Below are 27,508 nucleotides of genomic sequence, written 5' to 3' on the forward strand. Positions count from 1 at the left end.
GTAGAAGAGACAGGATGTTACATAAACCATTTTTTACAACTAAGAAAAGAGAAGCAATTAAACATAACATTAATCTTCATCATGAATATAATAAATAAATCCAGCTAGAAAAGAACCCATAGATAAAGAGTTACGAGGTTCATTACGTAACGAATCGGTATTTAATTTGGGACTAAAGGTTCAGGATCAGTTCAGAAATGAAGCGCAGGTTATTAGAACCCCACAGAAATCATCTACTTATTGATGTAATTATTGATGTCCACTAGAGAGCAGCACTGATACCCATTTCTCTTTCTCTATCACACACACACACACACACTTCTTCACACATGCTGGAACATTATAGGAAAAGTCATTATGAGCTGATGTTAATCTATACTGATTGTGTACCAGTTTCCAGTTGTCCATGTCCATCTGTATGAGGTCACCACTTCCTGTCCTCGTGACCTGAAACCCTGCTCTGGTTCGTCTCTGCTTTCACTTTGTGTCTTTAATCCCTGTGTGTTTAAACGCTGTGTGTTTCTGTGAAGTTGTGTGTGTTTATTTGCAGTTATATAATATATTATAATTATAATTATATATATATAAATGTTTTTCGTGAAATAAATCCACACAGTTCAAAGCCACTCAGGGTTACCATGGTTACTGTGACACATGGTTACGGCACGTTTATTAATCACTCATATTTACAATAAAAACAACAACACAAAAACACAACTATAAAAGATATGTAAAAAAGGGTAAAACAGGAATAAGAGTGAAATACACACCTGATTATTGCAAACTGTAATGTGATTAACTTCTGCTACAGAATAACATCCTATAAAGTGAAGTTCAAGTGCAAGTAAAAGTTTAAAAGGAAGTAAAACCAGACTATATTTGTATCCAGTGCTTTCAGTGTTTATGAGCACATTGTTATCCAGCCGTTAGTGGAGGACTTTGGATTTTCCCAAATATGAACTCATGAATCAGGATTCCTTTACTCCAGGAATTTGATTATTTTTGGGAGGGATAACGACGCCTGGGATCTTCCGAATGTCCTGAACAGATTTGGTTCAGAGCCCTGAGGAACGTCTGAGGTCCACATGACCATGACCATGACTGCACATTACACCTCCCAAAGTTAGACATTACAGTGAAGGTCTCCATGTAGGAGTGTTTATTCAATCAGAGCTTTTGGACGTCACTGCACTCCTTAAAGCACTGCTTTATAAACCATGACCATCATTTTTTTCATCTATATTTTTCACATAAAATCTGCACATGTTAAACTGTTAACATAAAAAAATAATTGATTTTACTTTTGTATTAATAGTTGATGTTTTTACTGGATTAATTATTAGATATTCACACATTATATTTATTGTACATGCACAATTTTGCACTTGTGAATGGATTTGTAAAAAAGTATTTTTGTATATATTTTGTATTATTATATTTATTATATTTATGTCACTTATTAATAATTATATATAATCATATCATAGTGGTCACAATGTTTCGAGACATATGTGGCTGTCTTTAATTAAAACATTTCAGCCGAATGATGTCTCGTCTCCTGATGTTGTTCTGGACAGACCCACGGCCATAAACGCTCCACATGATCCAAAGCGGTAAAAGGTGCGAGAGGGACGGGAACCGAGTCCTCTTTCAAATGAACACACAAACACAAACCACTTAAAGAGTCCGGTTTGTGGGAAAAAACAACCCTATCCCCTTTCGGTCCAGCAGGGAGTCTAAGCCACTGTAGGTCTAGTTCACAATGTTACTGACACACCTGAAGTGATTGATTCACATTATAATTTTTCAGTCTTTGTGACGTTCAGATTTACAGTTGCTCTTGTTTCTGTAAGATCTCGATGTTCTTGTTCCTGCAGTTTTGGCATCGGTATTAAACTTTGCCCGTTGTGGCATTTTATGGTTATTATGACCTTTTGAATAGCGCTGTAGGGTGTGCTTGATTACGACTGAGATAAAACTCGGTGAGCCCCGGTACTGGAGGCACATCACTGATCCCGAGCCTGGGAGTCGGGGCGGAGGATTTTAAAGGAATAAGGCATTAGTCAATCATTTATCAGTTTTACATTATACCTGTTTGGAGTTCCATTTAGGGCTGTGAAACCCTGTTGTAACAAGTTAATTCTCATTATTTATTAACACAGCAGTGTGTCATGGGATTGTAATCACATTCGCGAACGAAAGCAGAGAAGTACAGTCCTCAGGTGTCTCGTGTTACGACATGTCAGACGCTGCTCAAGGAAACCTTTGATGACCACAGAGATCTAAAGTCCGTCGTCTGTAGTTCGAATCAGCTCGAGCACTTGTGTAGGACAACACGGGCCCTCAGGATCAGGACAGAACCTCAGACTCTGAGACCTGAGACCAGCTCAGAACATCCTGGCTGAACTTTCACTAAAGTGTGTTATTTAGTTACTACACTAAGAGGAAGGGCAGGTGGAAAAACACCACTGGATTATTATATACTGTTATATAAAGGAAGGGATAGTGATGAATTCTGTACATACAGACATGCTGGACGGGACAAATAGAGTGACAGACAAATTATACAACAGCTATTTGGGTTTAAATGAACTTTCATTCTTCTCAGTATTTAGAGTGTTTGGGGATTTGGTTTGTTTTGTCTTTAAGATCGCATCTCTCAGGTACTTTCCACAGTCTCCACACCCTGTCCTTTAGTTTCACATTTATAATCACACTCAGGGTCACATGACACTCAATGCTAACTCGCTTGGTGACCCAGTAATGGGGAAAGAATTGTTTTTACAGGAAGTCGACATGTCTTGATAACCAAGTTTTGTAAACATTCCGTCATGGGGATAAAAGTTTACAGGCCGTTACGAATCAGATGCTACACTTCGATTTTCTCCTCAACATCGTCTGCTTTCTTATAGACCGGCTCGTTCAGGGCTGAAAAACAAACAAAAAAAACAGAATAAAAACATTACAGACTGTAGTGCATTACTACTTTTATTCTGTAACTATATTCAACAGTAGTACATGCAATAATAATTCAGTACACAATAAATATAATATATAATGCAAGTAAAAGTGCTTCATTATTTTTTTATATTATCTGCATATTATTAGTATAGAGTATAACTAATTCATAAAAATAACTAATATTACTGGGGCATATTATAGAGGAATTGTAATATTTCTATAGTATATTAATATTACTATAATTTAATATATACTGATATTAACCCTAATATTACTGTTATTATTAATATTATTATCATATATAGTTGAAGTAAGATTAGGATTAGTACTGTATAGTGTTAGTAGATATTAATATTAATGCTACTATATAATATGAAAAAAATTAAAGAATTTTCCTTTTTTTGTTTTCTTTTCTTTTCTAAAAAAAAAAAATTCTTTAATTTTTTGTGAAGCTGCTTTGAGACATTGACCATTGTTAAAAGCGCTATATAAATAAAAGTGAATTGAATATAATGTCCATTAATTGTATTATATTATATTATATTATATTATATTATATTATATTATATTATATTATATTATATTATATTATATTATATTATATACAATCTTCTATCATAATAAAACTAATGTAAGCACTGGGTTTAGTGACTGTTAGTAGCACTATGTGAAATGTGTAGTCTAATTTTATAATGTATATAATTATAATTCAATTTAAATAGACATGATGTTCCATTTCTTTTTATAATCTCAAGAGGGAACTAAGGACTTTCCCCTGAACAGTCTCACGTATGACCCCCTGATTCAGGCATGTTAAGCTCACAGGGTCTCTAGTCTCGTCTCAAGATACACAATGATGTAACTCTCAGCAAAACTATTGGCACTGCAGCAAATATTAACCCCTGTAATTGTAAACAGGCTAACTTGCATGACACACACACACACACACACTAGTACACTAACTAGCAATATAAGTAACCCACTAATACACTAACTGGGCAGCTGGCGTGATAGTTGGCAGCGCAGCCCTGACACAGTGTTATTCCTCTTTTATAACCCATGTTTACTTAGATCTTAGATACTTGTATCGTTTTAATGGAATGTAAGTTTTGTCTGTTGCAAATTGTTGCCAACTGTGTGTGTGTGTGTGTGTGTGTGTGTGTGTGTGTGTGTGTGTGTGTGTGTGTGTGTGTGTGTGTGTGTGTGAAGCACTGTCAGAGATGCTTCCTCACAGTAGTGTGACAGCAGGACAATAAACAATACCTTGTTCCTGCTCGGGGTCAGTTGGCTCTCCGGCACGATCACCTGAAAAAAATAACAGAAGGATATGACGCTTCTGATGCAGATGCTGTGTGTAAACTTTAATAGGGTCCAATACGTGCTGTTGGACTAGGTGGTGGTTGTAAAAAATTCCCAAAGGAAGCAAATGGGAATTTCATGAAATGGAAAGTCCAGGAATAAAAAAAAAGCAAACTGAAAGAAAAGAAACAGTGTTCTAGCTAATGATGTCATTTTAAATAAACTGTTTCCAAACCCAGGGTTCAGCTATTCAGAGGCGATTAGAGGCAGAGGGAGGAATGTTACAGAACACAACTTTCCCATGTGTTATTAGTTTTTATGCCCTGACTGTGTAGAGGAACAGAAGAAGGCTCCAGCACCAGCGATACACCACACACACACACACACACACACCCCTAGACGTATGTACGGATCACCTACTGAGAATAGGGACACCCGAAGCTCTTCTCATGTCTGTGAAAACACACATTATTATTCTTAATTATTAGACGCCTGTCAGGGTGGAACTCCTCGACCTGAATACTTCAGTGAACAGAGGAACAAGTCTGGACTCGTCTAGTGATTTTGATGGAAAGAATGATATCAGGTTCATCACAGTGATGTTGTGTAAAACCGGACTCAGGTTGCATCACTGCTGTTGTTTCTGTGATAATGAATAAACCTGGTTATTGTTCTAACACACCCCCTGTTGTTAATACCATTGTTGCGGTGATAAAGAACAAACGGATAACCAAGAACGAGTGGAAAATTCTCATAGAAGAGGAATGATAAATAAGTTCTTTCTTTAAAAAAAAAATAAAATAAATTACCTTTGATTAAAGTGATTAAATGTTAACAGTAAAACTATCATAAATTTATTCTAACTAATATTATAACTGATCTATTATAACAGACTCTTTATAAAATATAATAACAAACGTGATAATAATTAGACTTTTTTGAGCAGAGTGTGCATGTTTTAACAGTTTATTAAGTTGATCATCCATCGTAGCAGAAATCACTTCAGCAGAAAAAGTCTCGAATTTTAAATAGAATTTTAAACTGTAGTAGATGTTCTGTAGATTTCTGCTGGTGATGTGACTCTATTTTTAACACTTTTTTGAGTTGTATAGACTTATGCTTGAATTCTTAGCTTTATCCTGTCGCCAAATCACGTTTATCTCCACCATCATTGAGTTCATGGACTATTTACTGTTTAGCCATGAGAGCTGTGTGATAACCTACTGCACTGCACCGTGCACGAGGAAACACAATGTTATCACGGTTAAGAAGCTTTTATTACATTCTAAGTCGTTCCTAAAAACAGCATCAGCTCGTGATAAAATCATTGTAACACATGCCGTCTCATGGTTTTATCACAACTTTGATGTAGACAACAACTTGTTTATCACCAATCAGAAACCTCAACCAGTCACCAAACAAGTTCAGGCAAGCTCATTGTTTAACGCCAGATCAGAAGTTCATGTGAATCTCCGCTTTCACTGACAACCAAACACACCAAACTGCCAACAAAAGAAAAGAGGGCGTGTGTAAAGCATTCTCATCTCTGCCTGCCAAAGGCTGGAGGTCAGGTTCTGATTAGAGATTAAACCCATGATGTAAACACTCAGTTCCTCTTGCACGCCACTTTGTTGCTCTTGGATCGCCTTTAAAAACACCTCTGTGTGGACTGTGGACTGTTCAAACATCTATAAAAAAGTATCCAGCCTTCATCCTGTGTTCATCTCTCTGTTGTTCGTTCTCTCTTTCCTTTCATTTCCAATCATTGATTTTGATGGAACAGGATGAGATTTATAAAGACTTCACCTCGAGTATAACTGGACACTGAGCAGTGTGTCATGCCAACATCTGCTAAAAGTTTGGAGAGCTCCTTAGACAGACGGCAGTTTCTCAGATCAATTCGCATCTAATTAAACATTCGTCTGTGCTTCAGGTCATCACTCCCGTCTTCAACTGGACGTTCCAGCTTTCATTGTTTCAGTCTCAGTCTTTGCATGAGGAACGTGGTCACTCTGGTGCTCAGTCATTTCTACAGTATATACAGATCTTACAAACGCTATAATCACTCTTTCTCTCTCTTAATCTGTTCAATAAACCCTACAGTAGAGTATTTACTTTTACTGAGCACGGGGCAGCCTGATTCCTGCCCCAATGAGCTTCTATTAGCATTTATATTAGCATGTAATTTACATTATAAAACTAAATGGGCAGAACTTTTACACAACCTGCTGAAAGACACGCACGCAAATCAACAGAATATCGGCTTAAATCTGTCAGACTGCCATCATCACACACTCAGGACTGAGATTTTAACAGAGTTTAATATGTAAGGAGGCGTTAATAACAACTTAAAGAAGATTAATATTAGAGGGATGATTAGTCACCCAGAGTCTCATCCTCCCCTCGAAGGGGATTTAAATAAATGGAAGTAAAATAAAAAAGTCATGGAATTAAAAGTGTGTGGCTCTAAATGTTCGACATGTTAGCGCTTGTTTCATTGTGGGGCGAGCGGGAGGTTTAGGTCTAACCTCGACATGCACAAACACGAATTCAGCATTAAAACAGATGGGAACAAAAAAAACTAATACAGAAGTTTGCTGTTCTGGTGTTTTAACATTTCCTTTTCTCACTTACTAGTTCCCGAATTCCACATCTTTACAGCTTGTTTAACTGTTTACTCGCCCATTATACTGACTATTACTGTATACTGCATTATAATTAATTAGGTATTGTTTACATTATTACTGATTACATAGTTTTATATTGTTTATTATATACTTTATTAATTTGATCTTTAGACTTTATGTTTGTTTAATTTTCAGCGTATCCTGGTTTTATTATTCATGAACATTTAATGATTTACCTCTATTATGTAGATAAATTTGTGTTATTTTCCTTTTATTAATGAATTACTTACGCTGGCTACGTCGCCTCCTGAACAACAGAACAATCAGGAGGCCGGCGATGAGAGACCCGATAACTATCACACCAGCAATGATGGGCTTCGTCGTGCTGTCAGGAAGTGTGGGACCACTTGGGCCAACTTAGGAAGAGAGAGAGAGAGAGAGAGAGAGAGAGAGAGAGAGATTGGCCTTTTGGTCAATATATTAAAACAGAATGACTTGCTATTTACACACACTGAAAAGCAAAAATCACAGTATGATAGAATTCTTTACTTTGCTGATTAGCTGTGATAGAATATAGCATCGTCTCTGACATTAGGTCAATTATTTATGTAGAACAAGACAACACTTACCCTTTATCTTTAGAGTTGATGCGCTCTCTCCTTCTCCTTTGTATCTGTAGTTGAGGACGACGCACCTGAAAGGTGTCCAGGTCGTGTCGATGCTCTTGAAGCTCAGTTTGCTGAACAGAGTGAAGAGACCGTCGTGTCCCTGTGTGATCTGCAGTCCAGAGTTTTTTGTCCAGTTTGTGTTGCTCTGACCAAACCAGTGGATGGTTCCTGCTGGGTATCCACCGCTAGCATTACAGTACAGATCAGCAGCTCCACCGCTCTCTATCACTGTCGGCTCAAAGGTTATGACCGGGGAGCTGTACTTGGCTAAAGGAAAAAAAGATTTAGATTAAAAGGTCACAGGGTCACATGATATTTATAGAAAGTGTCAGAAATAATGGTGCAGTTGTGACTCTGTAGTCGTGAGATAATGAGAACCAGACGACATTTCTCTCTTACCTGTGACATTAATTGTGAATTGTACATTAACATTCCCCTGGTTGGTCCTGATGTAATATTTATATCCACCTTCATCTGAGATCGCTGTGTTATGAAGCTGTAACGATGGCAAGCTTTCAACTTTAAATCGAGAGTCTCCTGTCACTCTGTTCTCATACGGTTGAAATGTGAAACAGGGTTTAATCTCACTAAACCTGGTTAAAACCACTGTGTTAATAACAACAGGCCCAGTTTGTGACTCGATGCTGCAGGAGATGTGAGTGATCTGACCGATGACTCCTACTGCAGGCTGGCACTTCACATTAAACAGAGCTGTTAAAGAAAGACGAAACAAATGTAATAAATAAAGATAAACACACCAAAAACATATCAAACATGGTGAAAGGACGGCAGTTCACCAGAGAAACGACCCAGAGGCCGAGGGTAACTCTCTACATGATGCTCCCACCACCACGCTTCACAGTGTGTAATGAGCTGTGTCTGGGGAAAATGATATCTGACCACAGAGCTAATCTCCAGACATTTGCTTCGTCTCCATCATGTGATATTATACATATTTTCTCAGTATTATTATTATCTTTTTGCATCTCTTCCAAAAGGTCTCACTGTAGTGAGTGTCCAGGCTGTGAACACCTTCTCCATCTGAGCTGTGGATCTCTCAAGGTTCTTCAGAGTTCTTCTTCTCCTCTTGAATGTTTCTCTGTCTAATCACTAATCACTAAATATTAAACTAACCCCCTCTACATGTGATCCTAATGCAGTCTGAATAGAGCTTCATCACTTGTTTAGTCTTTAGATTTATTTCATATTTTCTTCATGGCTTGTTAACCTTTAAAGCCACTCAAACCCCTAAAGTCTGAACACTTAACCTCAACACATTACTCAGGGCCTTTTATATTATCTGTGATGTTTTAATGCTCGCTTAAATGAAACTCTGCTCTCTGTTCAGTAAAGTTATTTTCTGGATTTACAACAAATCAGAATAAATCCCACTTACACTCAGCTGCCTGTCCGACCGGCACGGACGAGAGCATCAGGGTGAGGACCAGGAGAGTCGCTGTAGCCATGTCTCTGCTTCTGTTTCTGTAGAAAAAGGGGAAATGACATCAACGTGATCAGGATGAGGAACAGAAAGGGGAAGAGGAGTGTGTGTGTGTGTGTGTGTGTGCGTGCGTGTGTGTGTGTGTGTGTGTGTTCTCGCCCTGAGCTCAGGGACGGAGCAGAGAGCTCTACTGGTCATGACCATCACGTGTGTGGTGTTGAACTTTGTGCTTTAGATTTCACAACACAGCCTCAGTATCCAAAATGAAACTCTACATTCTCTCTCTCTTTCTCTCTCTCTCTCTCTCTTTCTTTTTTTCTTGAAGAGTGCAGAAGGTCAGTGATGTTTGTCTTTCTGTCATAAACGCCCACATTGTGGCTACAGCTGTGAAATCCCGGGAGCTTATTTTCACGTGATTGCATCAGGATAGACGTGAGTAAGTCTCCTGGGCCACATCTGTCTCAGATCTCAGTGCCACATCTGTTTCACTGTCGCACCAACACGCTGGAAATTCCTGGAAACTCCGACCTGCCCAGGCGTCTACACGATCTCTCTGTCTGTTTGTTCACTTCACACTGAGGAGTCTGTAGAGAGGAAATGTGCTTCTCTTCCTCTTTCTTTTTCCACAACTTTTCCTTTCATTTATAACTCAGTTGTCTTTCGGATCTGTTTCTCATCAACACACACTGACTCACTGCCGAAGACTCTAAATTTAAACTGAGGATCTGACGTTTCTTTCTTTATTTTCCCCTCTCACTTCTCTCTTCTATTCCAAAAACCCCTTTCATCTACACCTTTAACAAAACTCATATCTCATTGATTTATTCTTTTTTATTTATTTATTTATTTATTTATTTTTGTTTGTTTGTTTGTTTGTTTGTTTGTTTATCTATGCTTTTTTATTTTGCCATATTTTCTTTCCTTTTTGTTTTTCCTTCCTATCTCTATCCTTCTTCTGGTTCTTTATTTTATTAACTTCATTTATTTTCTCTTTTTTTACATTCTGTTTTCTTCTGCACTTCTTTATATCATTCTTTCTTTCTTCATTTCTTTTATGTTTCTTTGAACTTTTATATCTTTTATTTCTTTACCACAATTGTCCTCCCCTTTTTTTCTTGTGTCTATCCTTTTAAAGTTTTTTTCCCTTTAATGTATTTTTACTTTTTCTTTTTTTAATAATTTCTTTCCTTTTTTCTTTCTTTCTTTTCTTCTTCCTTTTTCTCAGTTTTTTATCTTCACTATGTTTAATTTACTCCATGTTTGTCCTTTACTTTCTTTCATGATGAAGGTGATGGAAATGCTTTAAGTGAAGAAGATGATGGAGGTGATGAATGTTGAGGAGGTAAAGGAGGTGCTGGAGGTAAAGGAGAGGAACAGAATACTGTAGGAGTGAATATTCAGACAGGAGTGTGGGATGAAGGTCTGTGAGGAGGAGTTTCTGTGCTTGAGGCTCTGATGAAGTTCTGCTCTGCCATCTGCTCCACATTATAACTCAGTCCAGTCTAATCACAGGGTCTCACATCTGACTCTCACAGTGCAGAGAACAAGCACATACCAGGAGATTCAGACTCGATTAAACATCTCCAGACCTGTAAAGCCCTAAACTCTTTTAATCCACACTGCCTTTACTTTAACACACACCCGAGGGCTCCGCCCGTCTCGCCCTCTCCCCCATCACCCCCCCTTCCCCCTCCCCTCTCTGCCATATGGACAAAGTAAAGAAGAAGAAGACTGCAGCGTGTCCACTTCCTGGAGCAGAAGAGAGACCTGATCTCATCACCGGTGTGAGCGGTTTTCTTCCTGGAGAGACTTCGTACGTGACAGAGATCTAATCAGACTTTTACAATACATTATTATCATTACTGCACTCATCCAGCTCAGGGCACAGAGGAGAGATAACAGAGACCGGTTATTGCTCAAGACTCAAAAGTTGCACAATCAGCTCTCTGAACCGTCTGAGCTGTAAAATCCTACTCATTATTTCTGTGTTTCGTGCCAAACTCGCCGTGTGGTGGACCTCCAGCAGCACCACAACCAGAAGATAAACATTACTGTTAGACCAGTTACGACGAGACGAGATTAAGGACATGTGATTAGAGACAGGACGGATCTGACTGAGTGAGTGCACGGACAATAAGTGCTCTTTTGTGGGTGAATAAAATGTTGGATCAGATATCAGATAAACCATCAGATACTGGAGCCTGGGGTGGGTAAAGAACCTGGAACTGAAAATGTTTACATAAAGAAGACACCTGTTTTTTTCTGTTAGAATAGTTTTTATTATAATTATTCTTTACACTATTTACAGTTGGCCAAATCATTGTGTCGGTGCTGAAAAGTGTCTCACCTACGTGAAAAAGTGTATTTTCGGATATGATACTGATATCAGGGTCAGGGGTAGCTCAGTGGTTAAGGCATTGGACTACGGTTCAGAAGATCCCAGGTTCAAACCCCACAACCACCATGTTGTCCCTGTTGGGCCCTTGAGCGCGGCCCTTAACCCTCCACTGCTCAGATGTGTAATGAGATAAAAATGTAAGTCTCTCTGGATAAGAGCGTCTGCCAAATGCCTAAATGTAAATAATATAACACTATTTCATAACACTTAACGCTTCTCATCTCGCCATGCTTTTTTATTTGCTTGTAAATATGCATACACATTTATATATATAAACACATTTGCTAAATACAATTTCATGCCCTTTCATGTCTGTAGTGTCTGTAACTTTTTGAGTTTGAATCTTTCAATGATCTTAACTACCATTCGGATGAAACTTGGCCCATGTAGATTTTACATGAATAGACATAAACCTGATATAAAAAGTCTATTATTCTAAAATAGCAAATTGTTAAGATATTTTGATTCATACACATTCAAATTCTATACAAACTTAAATAATTCTTTTGATTGTGTAAAGCTGCTTTAGGACAATGACAATTGTTAAAAGCGCTATACAAATAAAATTGAATTGAATTGAATTGAATATTGCTCCATGAATTTGACAAGGTTACAGACACTACAGATGCTTTTGCTTTTTACGCTTTTACCAAAATCTAAGCACTGAGGTCACCCTGGGATTTTAATGGTATTTGTGTTAACAATAATTATTAGGCAGATTACAAAAAGCTATTGTAAGTATATAAACTATAGTTTTCTATGTTTTATGGCCACGTAACATAAGGTGTGTTTATAATTCGGAGCATTTAAACATAAACTCTGTTGTTAGTCATTTGGGGGAAAATCCTTTACATTTGTACAGAATGTCTTAAGCAACAATTTGTACAAACGTTCTGCTTCTGGACGCTTACAGCAATTCTGGTTTCAATTCTTATAAAGAAAGATGAATAATGTTAGAAGTTCCTGAAGTTAGCTACTTAAAGACGCATTTTTAGGGAAGTGAGGTCAGTCAGAAGGAGCTTCTTCGGCCCCAGACATTTTCTGCATTACTGTATATGTATAACATATATAAATAAATAAATAAATAAATAAATAAAATCAGCACCAGTACTGTGTTGTGGTCGACGGTAAACGATATAAATCTGATGAGGAGCTGCAGCACGGACGCCACACAGGCTTTATCGCTCGGACTTTGTATTCTCCACTCACTTGACATTTTCTAATTTCATTTCTTATCTTTTAATCAATGTTTGGATTTTGTGACTCACTTTATTAACTGAAGCTGCTCTGAGTTTTATTCGAGAGATGCAACACAGCTCGCAGCTTCCCGTGTTTTACATTAATGGTAATGCATGCAAATAAAAAAAATCCCCAAAAGAGACAAATAAAAAGAGTTAACCCCTATTAAATAACTTGAATGTTTTTTTACCGCATGATCACATGATCAGGGACACGGATCCAGTTTTACCAGCTACCCACCAACCACCAACACACATAAACAGTTTTCCATAAATATCCTTGTAATGACATTCCATGAGTCCATGCACTTAATATCCTACAAATACACACACACACACACACACATACACACACACACAGTCTTTACTGGTTCCTAAAAAAAGACGCTCATGCATGGTTTGATGGTATGAATCAGGCCCTAAAGTGTGTAAGACCAGCAGTCTGCAGTTTGTTCTGTACATGAAGGAACGGAGAGAAGAGATGAAAGCAGCTCAGATTATTCAGCTGAAACAGAAGGTAAATAGGCAACAGATAGGATGATGTCATCACTCAGGTCCATCTAAACAGCAGGAATTAGGATTATGGAGGGAAAGATCTGAGCAACAACAAGACAAGAGTCACATCGACTGGAATAAATCTGCGTGCATGTGTGTGTGTGTGTGTGTGTGTGTGTGTGTGTGAATAGGACAGAGAGAGAGTAAGAGGGACTTACAGAATAATTGTAGACAGTAGCTCCCGTCTCCGGCCTGGCTTTTCTGCGGTGTGTGAGTGTGTGTGAGTGTGTGAACGAGCATGTGGCTTCTATAAGCAGTTGGAGTGGAATAACTACTTTTGGTTTCAGTATGAGTGTGTGTGTGTGTGTGGAGATCAGACTGAATTGCTACAGCAAATGAAGCCACACCCACATTCCCCAAGGCCACGCCCACTCAGCATTGGTCTTTCACTTCATGTCTGACCGGTTGGAGTCATTACATTTCTTTCTTTTATTATTATTATTATTATTATTATTACTATTATTATTATTATTATTATTATTATTGTGACTGAAGCGCAGGTGGATGGCGGTGAGGAGAGTCTCTTAATTAAACTGGATTAAGGTGAATAATAACTGGGATTATAATGAGACTGGTAGAGAAAGTGTTATATAAGCTCTGGGGGAAAACAGGATCTATTTATAGTTCTTACACAATAAGCAGTATATTTATTTTTAAATACACCCTTCCATGCTGACACTAAACCAACTGAATAAAGTGAATAACACTATATCAGGTTATTAATACATCACTTGTCAGGGGCGGGGTTTATTGATAAGGTGAAGTGAATAAAATTGATTATATCACCTGATAGGGGGCGGGGTTTATTGCCAAATGAATTGAATAACACTGATTGTATCAATTTCATTCACTTCTACTCATTTATTTGTTTATTAGGCAGCGAAGGAACAGTCGGTTCTCGGAGACGATGTGTTGGAAGCGTAAGGAATGTAAGGATCTGAACAATTGGAGTGTCTAGACGACTGGGTCTCTTGTGGGATGTTGGTGGTCTGCAGGGGTCAGGGCCTGCGAACAGAGCAGAGAGACAGAAGAAGCGGTGAAGCGGTGATAGGGTCAGGGGTCAGGGGTCACAGAATGCACATGGGGAGTCCAGGTTGGTCTGTGTAGTCCAGTCCAACTGAAGAGCTGCTGTAGATCAAACTGCTAATAATGTGAACCCTGCACCAGGCCATGCCATGTCCTCCACCAAGAGCTCCTATTGTGGGCACCTGGACCATGAAGCAATAGCAGACGATTGCCAGGTCTGATGAATCATGTTTATTTTCTACATGGGGGTGTGTGTTGTTTCTGTAGGTAGGAGATGGAACCGGGACACACTATGGAAAGAAGTGAGGTTCTCTGGGCAACGTTCCGCTGGGAAACCCTTACAATACTGCATAACCTGCAGGACAAAAAGTATCTGCTGCTGACATCATGGTGCCACATATCACACACACACACACACACAAAAACACACACGCACACACACCTGCAGAGGCCCTAGAGGAACAAGACAATATGAGGCCGGTAGTTTTAATGTTATGGCTGATCAGAAACTAGCATGATGTAATAATACTCCACCTCCTTATTCATCATCATCATCGTCATCATCATCATCGCCATCCTCATCACTAAATGCCATCCCATTCTCACAGTCCTGCAGTGAGAGTGCTTCATACTGCTTTCAGTTCCGTAGAATAAAGACGTGTTCATCTCACACAATAACATGTTATTACACAACATTCTAGCGTTCACGTCTGTAAGTATTTGGACAGGGAGACAGTGTTCCTCTGTGCACCAGCACAATGGATTAGAAGAGCCTGAAGTATTGACTCCCGAGGGCGTTAACACACATGACACTTTAACCGTTTACAGCCGTTCATTTTATTGATTTTGGTTTTATTGCTTTCATCCAGCTGCTTTACTATAAACATTGACTGATGTCCAGGAAGGTTTGATTTCGGCTCCTTATGTTCAATTTGTGTAAATCACACTGGGAAGGACTTTATGCATCTTTAATTCAACAGTCTATTGGCGCTTCTCCCAAAAACGTAGGGTCGTGGCCCAAAACAGACCTCTTTTTATTGGTTTGCTGCCCAAAAGGGAAAAATGTGACTGAATTCATTTGCCCTGAAAGCAGCACTGGTGTTCTGTTGGTGTATGGTGTATGGTTGTCACTCCCTGCTCTACATGCCAGAGCGAGGAATCAAACCTCCGGTCCACTGAGTGACGACAGCAGGTTACAGCGTTTATATTTTCATTAAAGAGAAAACATAAAGAAGAGTTCATGAACTTTGCTCCCTTAAAGCCTTTGAAATGTGGAAGAGACGTCTCAGTGCGGTTATGTGGGGGGGGGGGGGGGGGGGGGGGGGGGTTGGTAATAAAAGCTTAAAAATTAACAAAATGGTCACCAGTGTTTAGGGAAGTGTGAGTGTGATTTTAGTGATCCTCTCTCTTCCCCACCATTAGACTGTTTACATGGACTGGAGATAACATGGTGTGTTTTTGGCTCTAACTCTGGTTCTTAGGGAGAGACCTCTTTATCATTTGGTCTTAAATGAAAACAAGACCAAATGTGGGAGCCCTGGTAAACTGAGCCACCACGCCTCTGAGTCCAGCGCTGGATGGATCAGGAGAGGAATGTATCATACACACACACACACACACACACACACACACAGTCCAACTTAAGGGGCATCAGGAGAGGAATGTATCATACACACACACATACACACACACACACACACACACACACACACACACACAGTCCAACTTAAGGGGCATCAGGAGAGGAATGTATCTCATACACACACACACACACACACACATTCTCCTTTGCTCCCTTTGCTTCTTTCCATCTCTCTCACTCCATCCGTCTCTCACCCTCCCTCAGTCTCTATCTGTCTCTCTGTCTCTCACCAGTCTCATGTCCCTCGTTCCCTCTGCCTGTCCCTCCTCCTCCCTCAGTCTCACCTCTCTGTCCCTCCCTGTCTACTGTATGTCTTAGACTGAAGTACAGAAGAAAGAAGATGAAGAAGACAAACTGTGGAACTTCAAACTGTGGAATCAAATTGATTGCTCTAACACACAGGAAACAGAGAGAGAGAGAGAGAAAGTGTGTGTGTGTGTGTGTGTGTGTGTGTGTGTGTGTACAGAATTGGTATCTGTGACCTTCACTGTCATTTACATGTTTGCAAATTCACAAAATCACACAAGCGAGTTTTAGGGAAAAACATAGATTACGCACACACACACACACACACACACACACACACACACACACACACACACACAGACACACAGATGGATGTATCTCTGTAACAGTGTGGTGTGTGAGGGTATAGCGGTCAGGCTGATCTCTCTGCGGTTCTCCGACACTGGAAACACTGCAGCTTTAAAACTCTTTGCCACTTTTCCTTTGAGAGAGTTTGAACACATTTAACGTGAGTTTGTCCCCGTTTACGTCTGTTACCCTGTTATATAAATCCTGCCTCCTTTAAGGCTGTGAATGCAGCCATCAGTGCGTTAATAAACCCCCAGACTTAAGTTCTCTTCTCCTCTCGAGCCAGGCCAGTGTGAAGGTGGATCGTTGCCCAACAGGCGGCTTTATCATTACAGGTTTTTCCAGACGCTTGGACACATTTCTCAATACGTAGGTCACTTTTGCAAAACTCTTCACACAGTGAGCACATGTGCTTACATACTGTTTAAAACTGTTAAACTTCAAAACAATAACATAAAGCAAAACTGAATAATGCAGTTTAACCAGCCACAGCAGATTCTCATTGTACTGTAGATGAACATCTACGCAGGTGTTACTCCATGGAAGGGTTGTGCTAGGTGAGGAAAGGCATGCGGAGAGAAGGAATCAGACAACATGTATAATTGTGTGGGACAATGTGGAATTTCACCGAGTGGATCGCAGCCCATCCCAGAATGAAGTTATCCCTGATTCATTCCAGTAATATGTATTGCAGTTAGAACAGAGACGTGTCCTTATTTTCCACAAGACAACACTGTGTAATGCTTCATGTTGTTAGTGTTTTTTAGGTCATTGTTTTGTGGGTGACACAGTGTGTTTGTCGGCTGTCGACCTTTGCTAGTGTTCGGGAAGAATGAGTTTATTTGAGACCTGAATAAAGTGTTTTGGTAGTTGTAGTGCATTTTGAATGTGAACTGATCTGCTTTGCCAAGCTGAAAGTCCGTTAGGAGAAGTGTGTGAAGAGTTTTGCAAAAGTGACCTAAGTATTGAGAAATGTGTCCTACGTCTGTAAAAAACTGTAATGAGCTGCTCGGATCAAACAAATGTTAAGATGTTTTTACCTGATACAGACTCCCTGTGTGTCCCTGTGTGTCCCTGTGTCCCTGTGTGTCCCTGTGTGTCCCTGTGTCCCTGTGTGTCCCTGTGTGTCCCTGTGTCCCTGTGTGTCCCTGTGTGTCCCTGTGTCCCTGTGTGTCCCTGTGTGTCCCTGTGTGTCAGTGTGTGTCCCTGTGTGTCCCTGTGTCCCTGTGTGTCCCTGTGTGTGTCCCTGTGTGTCCCTGTGTGTCAGTGTGTGTCCCTGTGTGTCCCTGTGTCCCCGTGTGTCAGTGTGTGTCCCTGTGTGTCAGTGTGTGTCCCTGTGTGTCCCTGTGTGTCAGTGTGTGTCCCTGTGTGTCACTGTGTGTCCCTGTGTGTCAGTGTGTGTCCCTGTGTGTCAGTGTGTGTCCCTGTGTGTCCCTGTGTCCCTGTGTGTCCCTGTGTGTCATTGTGGAATCCTGTGAATGTGAACCGAGAACACTAACATCTCTTGTATTTGTTAATCATTTCAGGGACAGTTTCAAATGTTTTGTTATTTAATTCCCTTTTGGTTTGGGAAGAGATCAGAAAATATCTCCATCTCGCAGTAAACTCCCGTCTCCTTCTCCCGGGTCACTGAAGGGTCGGTTTATACTTAACTTCTTATACAGAACATCTCACCCTGTACACCTCCACAAATGTATCCAAATGTGTCTCAGCAGTTCTTTAAATGTGATTCGGGAAAGGGAACATTGGTGCATTTATTCCGGGAATGTAAGAAAATGACATTTTTTTGGTATAAGGACTGGTTTCATGACCTGGTTCAGAAAGTACTGGCTAGAAAATTCACTGTGTCTCCAACTATATACCTGCTCAACTGTAAAACATCTCTAGATCTTTCTGATTTAAACTTTTTACATAACTTTATTACTTATCTGGCAAAGAGATAATTGCCTGTGGAAAAACTAACATACAATTACAGAAGAAATCTGATCTATTCTGGCGGATTCGGGCCCCTTTGTGGGATCTACAGTACTTACAGTCATGACGTCAGTCCTGCCAACCGCTCTCTCTCTCTCTCTCTCTTCTTTCTTTCCTTTATGTTTTTTTTTCACTGGACTGTTTTTCCACCTTCACTCTCTTATACTAACAGTTTATTGTTGGTGGGTAAATGTTTGCTCTGGGTGTCGATTGTATATTGATCCGGCTCTGCTGTTTTGTTGTTGTTAAAACGTATGAAAAATATCATCAAAACAAAACAAACAATATCTGGCAACTAAACTCACACACAAACACACACATGGAGAGAGAGATCAGTGACGGAGAAGAAAAAGGAACATGAAGGAGAGACAATAGAATAAAGGAAGGATAATGAAAAAGATCTGAGGGAAGAAAGAAATATAAGAGGCCATAAAGAGAGCAGAAGGTGATGAGGGGAAATCTGGGGGAAAAAAGGAACAAAAAAGAGAAGTGGAGAAAAGAGGGGGAAGAAAACAGAGGCAGGAAAGCAACTGTGGAAGAAGAAAAAAGCGAGGATTAAGGAAGAAAAAACTACAAGAATAGAAAAAACTAAAACTAACTTAAAAAGCGAGTTAAAAAATAAAGAAAGAAAGAAAGAAAGACAACCAAAGTGAAAAAAATTATGTTAAGGATATTAAATCCTAGCGTGCCAAAGCATACTTCAGTGTACTTGCTCCAAACTAGTGACTAGTACACTTGAAGGTTGTATTTTGAAACAACTAATTTTGTACTAAGTGTAATTAAAGTGTAATTAAATTGAACAAAAGCACAATTTTAAGTGTATTAATTAGGAAGAACTTTAAGTATACTTAGTACACTTCAAGTATATGGCCGTGTGTGTACTAACGTACATACCTGACAGTAATTAATGCAATTTAAGTATATATTTAATACATTATAAGTACATTACAGCTATTTTTACTGTATTACAAATACATGATTAATACACTACGAGTATATTCTCATTGCAGCCGTAACATGCTGTTATACAAAAGTACACTGTGAGGTTAATACAAATATACTTTATTATATCATACAGTACACACAACCTTCTATACTACAGTATTGCAAATGTGTTACCAGTACACTTATAATGTTTAGGATCATTTATAAATGCTTAATGTATTTTCTACACTATAACATGTTTTTGAAAAGCATTACATCAGTAATTATGAGGCAGATTTTATTCATAAGTTCAACAGATTGAATTTGCACAAGGTTAAAAAAAGCACTACTATAGTTTGTTTGTGTTCAACAAAATGTGTTCACAAATACACAAACTAAAATATTAACAGTTGTGTGGACACAGACAGACATCAGTATTAGAGTATACAGGTACAGTATTAGATTAAACCTGGTGTGTTGATTTTGTTACACAGAGACTGAAAACAGGCCGAGAGCTACAGAGCCATTATACCACGAGCACAGTACATAAGGTTTATCAACAACACATTAAACAATACATAGTTTATCTATAGTATATCTAAACTAACTAACTTAGAGGCCTAGTTAGCTGGCTAGCGGAAACAAGACAGATTGACCCAACAACATTAATTAACAACATAAATAAACAAAAACTAACTAGCTAACCCAGAGAGGAAGACTATCTATGTTTTTTTGTTTTTTGTTTTTTACAGACAACATAAAGTGCACGTGCAAATGTGCAAACAAGAGCAACAAAGTGACAAACACGACATGACATAACATAATACTCTGTGGTGTTGAGGTGATGAATTGAGTTAGTGGAGAACCAGTAAACGTTCCTTAACGTAGCAGCAAGAATTAAGAAGTTAGTGCAAAGGTAATCCAGTAAAGAATATTGTGCAAAAGAGCATTTACAGGTTGGTGTGTCCGATCAGCCACAATGCTGGTGGCTTTGCGGATGCAGTGTGTGGTGTAGATGTCTTCAATAAAGGGGAGAGAGACCCCGATGATCTTCTCTGCTGTCCTCACTATCTGCTGTAGAGTTTCGCGGTCCGATATGGCACAATTCCCAAACCAGACAGTGATGCAGCCGCTCAGGATGCTCTCGATAGTTCCTCTATAGAAGGTGGTCAGGATCGGTGGTGGAAGCTGGGCCTTCCTCAGTCTTCTCAGAAAGAAGAGACGCTGTTGGGCTTTCTTGTACATGGAGCTGGTGTTCAGGGACCAGCTGAGGTCCTTCTCCAGGTGGACACCCAGGAATTTGGTGCTTTCGACGATCTCCACAGAGGGGCCGTTGATGCTCAGTGGAGGAGCCGTTCATGCTCAGCTTCCTCTCTGTACGCTGACACATAGTTTTTGCTAATGAGACCCACCACGGTCGTGTCATTAGCGAACTTGATGATGGGATTCGAACTTTGTGTCGCTACACAGTCGTGAGTCAGCAGTGTGAACAGCAGGGGACTGAGCACAAAGCCTTGTCGCACCCCAGTGCTCAGTGTGGTGGTGCTGGAGGTGCAGTTCCCGATCCATACTGACTGAGTCCTTCCGGTCAGAAAGTCCAGGATCCAGTTGCAGAGGGAGGTGTTAAGGCCTAACAGACTCAGCTTCCCGATCAGTTGTTGGGGGATAATAGTGTTGAATGCTGAGCTGAAATCAATGTACAGCATTCTTACAGCAGTATGTGTCTTTATTGTCCAAGTGTGTGAGGTCAAGATGGAGTGTAGTGGAGATGGCGTCATCCGTTGAGCGGTTAGGACGATACGCAAATTGCAGAGGGTCGATTGAGGGAGGCAACAGGGTCTTGATGTGTCTCATGACAAGCCACTCGAAGCACTTCATGATGGTGGGTGTAAGTGCAACGGGACGGTAATCATTGAGACAGGATACAGTAGACTTCTTGGGCACGGGCACGATGGTGGTGGCCTTGAAGCACGTGGGAACGACAGCACTGCTCAGAGAGATGTTGAATATGTTGGTGAAAACATCTGCCAGCTGTTCTGCACATTCTCTGAGCACTCTGCCTGGGATGTTGTCTGGTCCAGCAGCTTTACGTGGGTTGACTCTGCATAGAGTTTTCCTCACATCAGCTGTAGTGAGACACAGCACCTGGTCGTTCGGAGGAGGGGTGGTCTTCCTCGCCACCACGTCATTCTGCCTGTCGAACCAAGCCTAAAAGTTGTTTAGCGCATCTGGGAGGGAGCCGTCACCGTCACAGGCAGGTGATGTCACACTGTAGTGAGTGATGGCTTGTAAGCCCTGTCACATGCAAAAAGGTCTACTTTGGTCCCATCCTACCACAGAACTTTCTCCAATGACTCCTCTGGATCATCCAGATGATCCCTGGCAAACTTCAGACGGGCCTGGACATGGGCTGACTTAAGCAGGGGAACCCTCCGCGCGATGCCGATTCAGAAGATTTTAAACCATGACGTCTGTATTACTGATAGTAGCCTTGGAAACGATGGTCCCAGCTCTCTTCACGTCATTGACCAGCTCCTCATGTGTAGTCCTGGGCTGATTCTTCACCATTCTTAGCATCACTGATACCCCATGGATCTACTTAGACTTTGGCTGATTGTGAGGTGCACAGATGTCTTTATGACAGCTAACGACCTCAAACAGGTGCTACCAATTTAGAATCATGAGCAGAGTGTAGCTGGACTATTTAAAAGCAAAATAACAGGTCTTTAAAGGGGTCAGAAATCTGGCTGATAAGCAAGTAATCAAATACTTATTTGACACAGTAATTCATAAATAAATTGTTTAAAAAATTATGCAATGTGATTTCCGCATTTTTCTTTTTAGATTCTGTCTTTCACAGTGGAAATGCACCTATGCTGAAAATTGTAGACCCTCCATGATTTCTAAGTAAGAGAACTTGCAAAATCACAGAGTGATCAAACACTTATTGACCTCACTGTAAAGTATATTTTACTATATATTTAAGTATATATCTATAACATATTTTTAGAAAGTGTACTATAATACAATGATTTTAAAATGTGTTTAAAGTTTAATGTAAAGCATGATGTTAGTATACTTTTTATATATTAACTAATGGTACATTTTTTTATAGCATATTTACAATGTACTGTAGAAAATTTTAATATATTTGTAATACACTAAAGTTTTTTTTATTCACTAGGGAACGATGAAAGGAAAATCAGTGACGTTATGAATCATAACAGAAAGATGAAAACAAAAGCCAAAAGCGATAAGCAAAAACAACTAGAAGGAAGGAAACAGAACAGAAATCCAAAATGAAGGGGAAAGAAGATGGAGGGAGGAAAAAGGTTAGCAGGTGATTAAGAAAAAGAAAAACAAAGGAGGAGCTTAAAAGGAGATCCGACACAAATAACAAGTAATGGAGAAGGAAGGGTGGAGGAGAGGGAAATGGAGAGAGAGAGAATGGACAGATAAAGAGGGATAAGTCCAGACTTGAACTACAGACTTGAGTAGCCTGTAAAGAAAGAAATGATGAATTCTTCTGATGCTGTAGAGAATAAATCGACAAGAGTGAGTAAGGCTAACAGTGCGTGGGAAATAACAGATGATTGTCCACATTTACCCCAAGATTAAAGGCAATGTCTGACGAAGTAATCTGATTGTTGTCCAGAGAGATCATAAGGTCTTGACCGGTGGAGTCACCAGGGATGAACAACAGTTCGGTTTTATTGCAATTGCAGCTGAGAGGTGATGGAGGACAAGAGCAGTTGACAGTTAACTGATCTAAAAGCATAGAGCCTCTCAGTGACTGACAGAAGGGCAGTCTATAGGGACTACCCAAAGGAAACCAACCAAGCACGGGGAGCACACAGACCCGATGCGGGAGTCAAACCCACGACCTGGAGGTACAAGGCGACAGTGCTAACCACTAATCCACTGTAAATGAGAAAATAGTGTATGTCAAAATGTTAGGTGTGTTAGCGCTTGTTGTTGTGGAAGTAAAACTGTAGGTTTAAACGTGACATGCACAAACAGGAATTCAGCATTAAAGAAGACAAAAACAAAAAACACCAAATACAGAAGTTTGCAGTTTTGGTGTTTTAATATTTCCTTTTCTCAGTTACTAGTTCTCTAATTCCAACATCTTGTTTAACTGCATGCTTGCAATTTGAGTACAGTATTTACTCAGGTTATCTTTGTGTAGCATTGAACATTGATGATTTCAATCATTAAAGTGGGACATATATGCATCAAAAATTCAGGAAGGGGCTTTTTATTTTTCATGATACTGTATATTGTAGCGTTTTATCGCCGGAAGGATCTTGGAGAACGAGTGAGCTTAATTGCTTTAACACAACCCAGTGCCCTATGCAGAACCGGATCCTTCTCCTGCTCAGCAATAAGCTGATCACGGTCCAGCTGTGGCACAGGCGAAATGACTACGGGTGATGCCCTAGACAACGCAATAACTCGGCTGCACGCCGGCTCGGACTGCTGAGCACCACCAGAGAGTCCGGAGGACTGCGCGGGGGGAAATGTTCTGAATCGAGGGTTTTGGAGAGTGTTCTACATCACAACACGCGCTCTTCAACCTGCTCACAGTACCAACAACGCGCTTTGCTGCACAGCCGGCGGGATAAAGCATCGGCGTTAGCGTGTAGTTTTCCCGCTCAGTATTGAATGGTGAAGTAGGCAATAGCATGCTCTTTGGTTCCAGAAACCTGAGACAGTACAGCTGTCGAAAAACGTCAGTAACTGCAACATATTTACCGGTTCGGGCCAATTCTTTACCGCAGCAGTTTTGGCTGGATCAGTAGCAATCCCTTTAGCACTAATTACGTGACCCAGAAAAGTCTCTTGCCGCAACAGCTTCCACTTTTTGGGGTTAAGCTGCAAATTCGCCCACCGGATAGCCAGAAAGACTTTCCTTAACTGCGCCCTCAAACTGTTTGCCGTGCACCAGTAATTCGTTCAGGTAGACTACATAACGGTTGCGAGGTATTTCTGCAAATACTTTCTCCATCAATCGTTTAAAAGTGACTGGAGCGTTACATAGGGCGAAAGGCATATGCCGAAATTGCCATAGCCCTTGCCCGATCGAGAACGAAGTTTTAGGTCGTGCTTCCGGGGCGAGCTCTACCTGCCAGAATCCACTACGCAGATCCAGTGAGCTAAACCAAGCCGAGCCCGCAACATGTTCGAACGCATCGATTATCCACGGCAACAGATAAGAGTCCTTACGCGTTACCTCGTTTAACCACCGGTTATCTACACAAAACCGCCAAGAATCATCCTTTTTTCGAACTAGCATAACTGGTGAGGAACCTGGACCGGACGCCGGCTAAATGATGCCGGAGTCGGCCATCTCTCATAGCTTTTGTTCGACGATAGCTTGTTTAGCTAACGGAAGGCATCTCAGACGTAGCCGAATAGGAGCTGCATTACCCGTATCGATCGTGGGCTGCACCAGGTTGGTATAAGTGCACTTACTCTCATCTACCGCGAAGATATTTGCAAATTCGTGGAGAAACAGTTTCCAAGTCTCGGTCTGTGTTTGGTTCAACCCCCCGCTACTACGCAGCAAAAGCACGCCCAGTATACCCACTCAGTCCGCGACCGTATGTTTACATGGCGCGACCACCGGAAAAAATGTCCAACCTCAAAATGCAATCCTCCTCGATATTCCCCACAAAGAATTCATGTGAATGAATCCGCTCACCTATTTTTACTCGAACCGTGCGACAAGCCCATATCTTCATGTAGCTCCCAGACATGGTGCGAATTTTGAAGGCTTAATCAGGCAGTCTGCAAACCCGCTCGCTTTATCCCAGTAATCCACAGCGCAACAGCGAAAAAGTGGAACCAGTGTTCACGAGCGCCCGTAGTAAGACGTTGTCCAGAACACAGTTCACATAGACTCCAGGGCGATTTCCTAAACATCCCAAACAGATGTTAAATCCACAAGTTGGGGGAACAAGAACAGTTGCGGGAGGCGGCTTCCCCTTAGCACCCCCCGGGGCTAGTTTAACGGCTGCTGGGGTATGCTGTCCCTCAGGCCTGAAAACGTTGCAGGGGTAGCTCTAAGTTCCCGGGCCTCGGCGTCCCCGCAAAGCTTCGGAGGCTTGTTTGTTGCCTAACTGTGACGGGTAGCCCTGTCCCCGGCTCGGTTCACCTACCGAGCACCCCCGAGCTGCGGGAGGTCGCTCGACTCTTTCGCCGTGATGTCCCGCCATTATGGGTTTAGTGCGCTCCGCTTCGCATAGCGCCTCAAAAAAGGAAGCTGGTGCCACTCTGGGCTAGCTCTACCTGCGCGAAGAATCCCGAGATCCAGTGCCGGAATCTTCATTTTGCCACTCCGCTTTGGTCGCCCTGGTTTGCTTGCGCTAACCCCGTCAGGAAGATGCTTTTTCTTCTTGCGTAGTTGCTCTGCCACTCGGCAGCCTACTTGGATCTTCCGTAGGTCCTCGATAGTGCGCTCAAACTCTTTAATCTCCATCCCACTTCTGACACCAATGTAGCGTTTTACCGCCGGAAGGATCTTGGAGAACGAGTGAGCTTAATTGCTGCCCAATGCAATGGCTGGGATAACTTTATTTCACACAGTCACTGTATAGCATGGGAAACACATTCATACGAGAACCATCAATTCAGCCTAAGCATAAACATGAGCACATTTAACAGGTCACACACACTCAACACACAAATATGGCTGAAGCCACCAACCCAAACAACCTTCCCCAACAAGGTGAACACACAGAAACCCCTCCCGCAAGGCATGATGGTCGCCAGCCGCCGCCCCGCCCACGCCACAATGTTATTTATTATATAGCAATGGATTTGATTATTTTTAGACTATGGTTTTGTTTAATTATCATCATATACTGGATTATATAAATATTTGTGCCCATTTAAAAAAAAAATTCGATTGTTACTAATTGTAGATTAGTATGTTAGTTACTAATATATTAGATGTAGTTTTTCTGTTATTTTCCATGTTTTGTAATGAATTTTATTACTTTCTGGCTGAATCTTTCTGGCTGCATCTAAACAGAACAATTAGGAGGCCGACAATAAGAGACCCGAGAACTATCAGACGAGCAGTGATGCTCTTTTCTATATGTGGGGCATCTCCTGGTCATCTTGGAGTGTGAGAGAGAGAGACAGAAAGACAGAGAGATTGTCTTTTTAGACAATATATTAGAAGAGAATATAGAATAAAAAGCAGTAATAGAATTAGTGCTTTTCAATAATGTATTGCCAATGAAAAGCAAAAATGACAGTAAAATAATTTTTTTTACTTTTACGATCCTCTGTGATTGATTATAGCATTGTCTTTGTCATTTATTTGTGTAGTACAAGACAGCACTTACCCTATCCCCCAACTCAACGTCCTCTCTCCTTCTTCTTCATATCTGTAGTTGAGGATGACGCACCTGATCCCCAGGTCGTGTCGATGCTCCTGAAGCTCAGTTTGCTGAACAGAGTGAAGAGACCATCATGTCCCTGTGTGATCTGCAGTGTGGAGTGTTTTGTCCAATCAAACAAGTGGATGGTACATATCACATGATGTAAAAAAAAAATATTTCAGAAAGTGACAGAAATAATGGTGCAGTTGTGACTCTGTAGTTGTGAGATAATGAGAACAAGACGACATTTCTCTCTTACCTGTGACATTAATTGTGAATTGTACATTAACATTCCCCTGAAAGGTCCTGATGTAATATTTATATCCACCTTCATCTGAGATCGCTGTGTTATGAAACTGTATCGATGGCAAGCTTTCAACTTTAAATCGAGAGTCTCCTGTCACTCTGTTCTTATACAGTTGAAATGTGAAACAGGGTGTATTCTCTCTAAACCTGGTTAAAACCACTGTGTTAATAAGAGATGTTAGTGATCTGACCGATGACTCCTACTGCGGGCTGGCACTTCACATTAAACAGAGCTGTTAAAGAAAAGAAAAAAACTGATAAACACACCAGAACTGAATTGAACAGGGTAAAAAGACGGCAGTTCACCAAAGAACCAACCCAAAGGCCGAAGGTGATGCTCTACATGATGCTCCCACCACCACGCTTCACAGTGAGGACGATGTGTGATGAGCTGTATCTGGGGAAGTGATCTCATCTGAGAACATCATCCTCTTCTAAAGTGTTCTTCTCTTGTCCTCCTGGAT

The 27,508-nt window shown here is 40.6% G+C and overlaps 1 protein-coding gene and 1 long non-coding RNA gene across 3 annotated transcripts; both read right to left on the reverse strand.

Moving 5' to 3' along the window:
• Positions 1 to 627: 627 nt before the first annotated feature.
• Positions 628 to 13,490, reverse strand: LOC128527017 (uncharacterized). 2 transcript variants are annotated; one of them, XM_053499283.1, is made up of 7 exons: positions 13,346 to 13,490; positions 8,952 to 9,037; positions 7,955 to 8,266; positions 7,178 to 7,822; positions 4,681 to 4,713; positions 4,225 to 4,266; positions 628 to 2,928 (listed from the first exon to the last, which is right to left on the reverse strand). In XM_053499283.1, the coding sequence occupies exons 2-4, from the start codon at positions 9,019 to 9,021 to the stop codon at positions 7,488 to 7,490; spliced, it is 717 nt and encodes a 238-aa protein (XP_053355258.1). In that variant the 5' UTR covers positions 9,022 to 9,037; positions 13,346 to 13,490; the 3' UTR covers positions 628 to 2,928; positions 4,225 to 4,266; positions 4,681 to 4,713; positions 7,178 to 7,487. The 2 variants fall into 2 exon arrangements, with proteins under 2 accessions (XP_053355258.1, XP_053355257.1); XM_053499282.1 differs by lacking the exon at positions 4,681 to 4,713.
• A 521-nt stretch (positions 13,491 to 14,011) lies between these two features.
• Positions 14,012 to 27,129, reverse strand: LOC128527125 (uncharacterized). Its single transcript, XR_008360841.1, has 3 exons — positions 26,998 to 27,129; positions 26,703 to 26,844; positions 14,012 to 14,192 (listed from the first exon to the last, which is right to left on the reverse strand). It is a non-coding gene; the product is annotated as an uncharacterized LOC128527125 (long non-coding RNA).
• Positions 27,130 to 27,508: the final 379 nt, after the last annotated feature.

The sequence above is a fragment of the Clarias gariepinus genome, chromosome 6 (assembly GCF_024256425.1).
Source record: "Clarias gariepinus isolate MV-2021 ecotype Netherlands chromosome 6, CGAR_prim_01v2, whole genome shotgun sequence".
NCBI lineage: Eukaryota > Metazoa > Chordata > Actinopteri > Siluriformes > Clariidae > Clarias > Clarias gariepinus.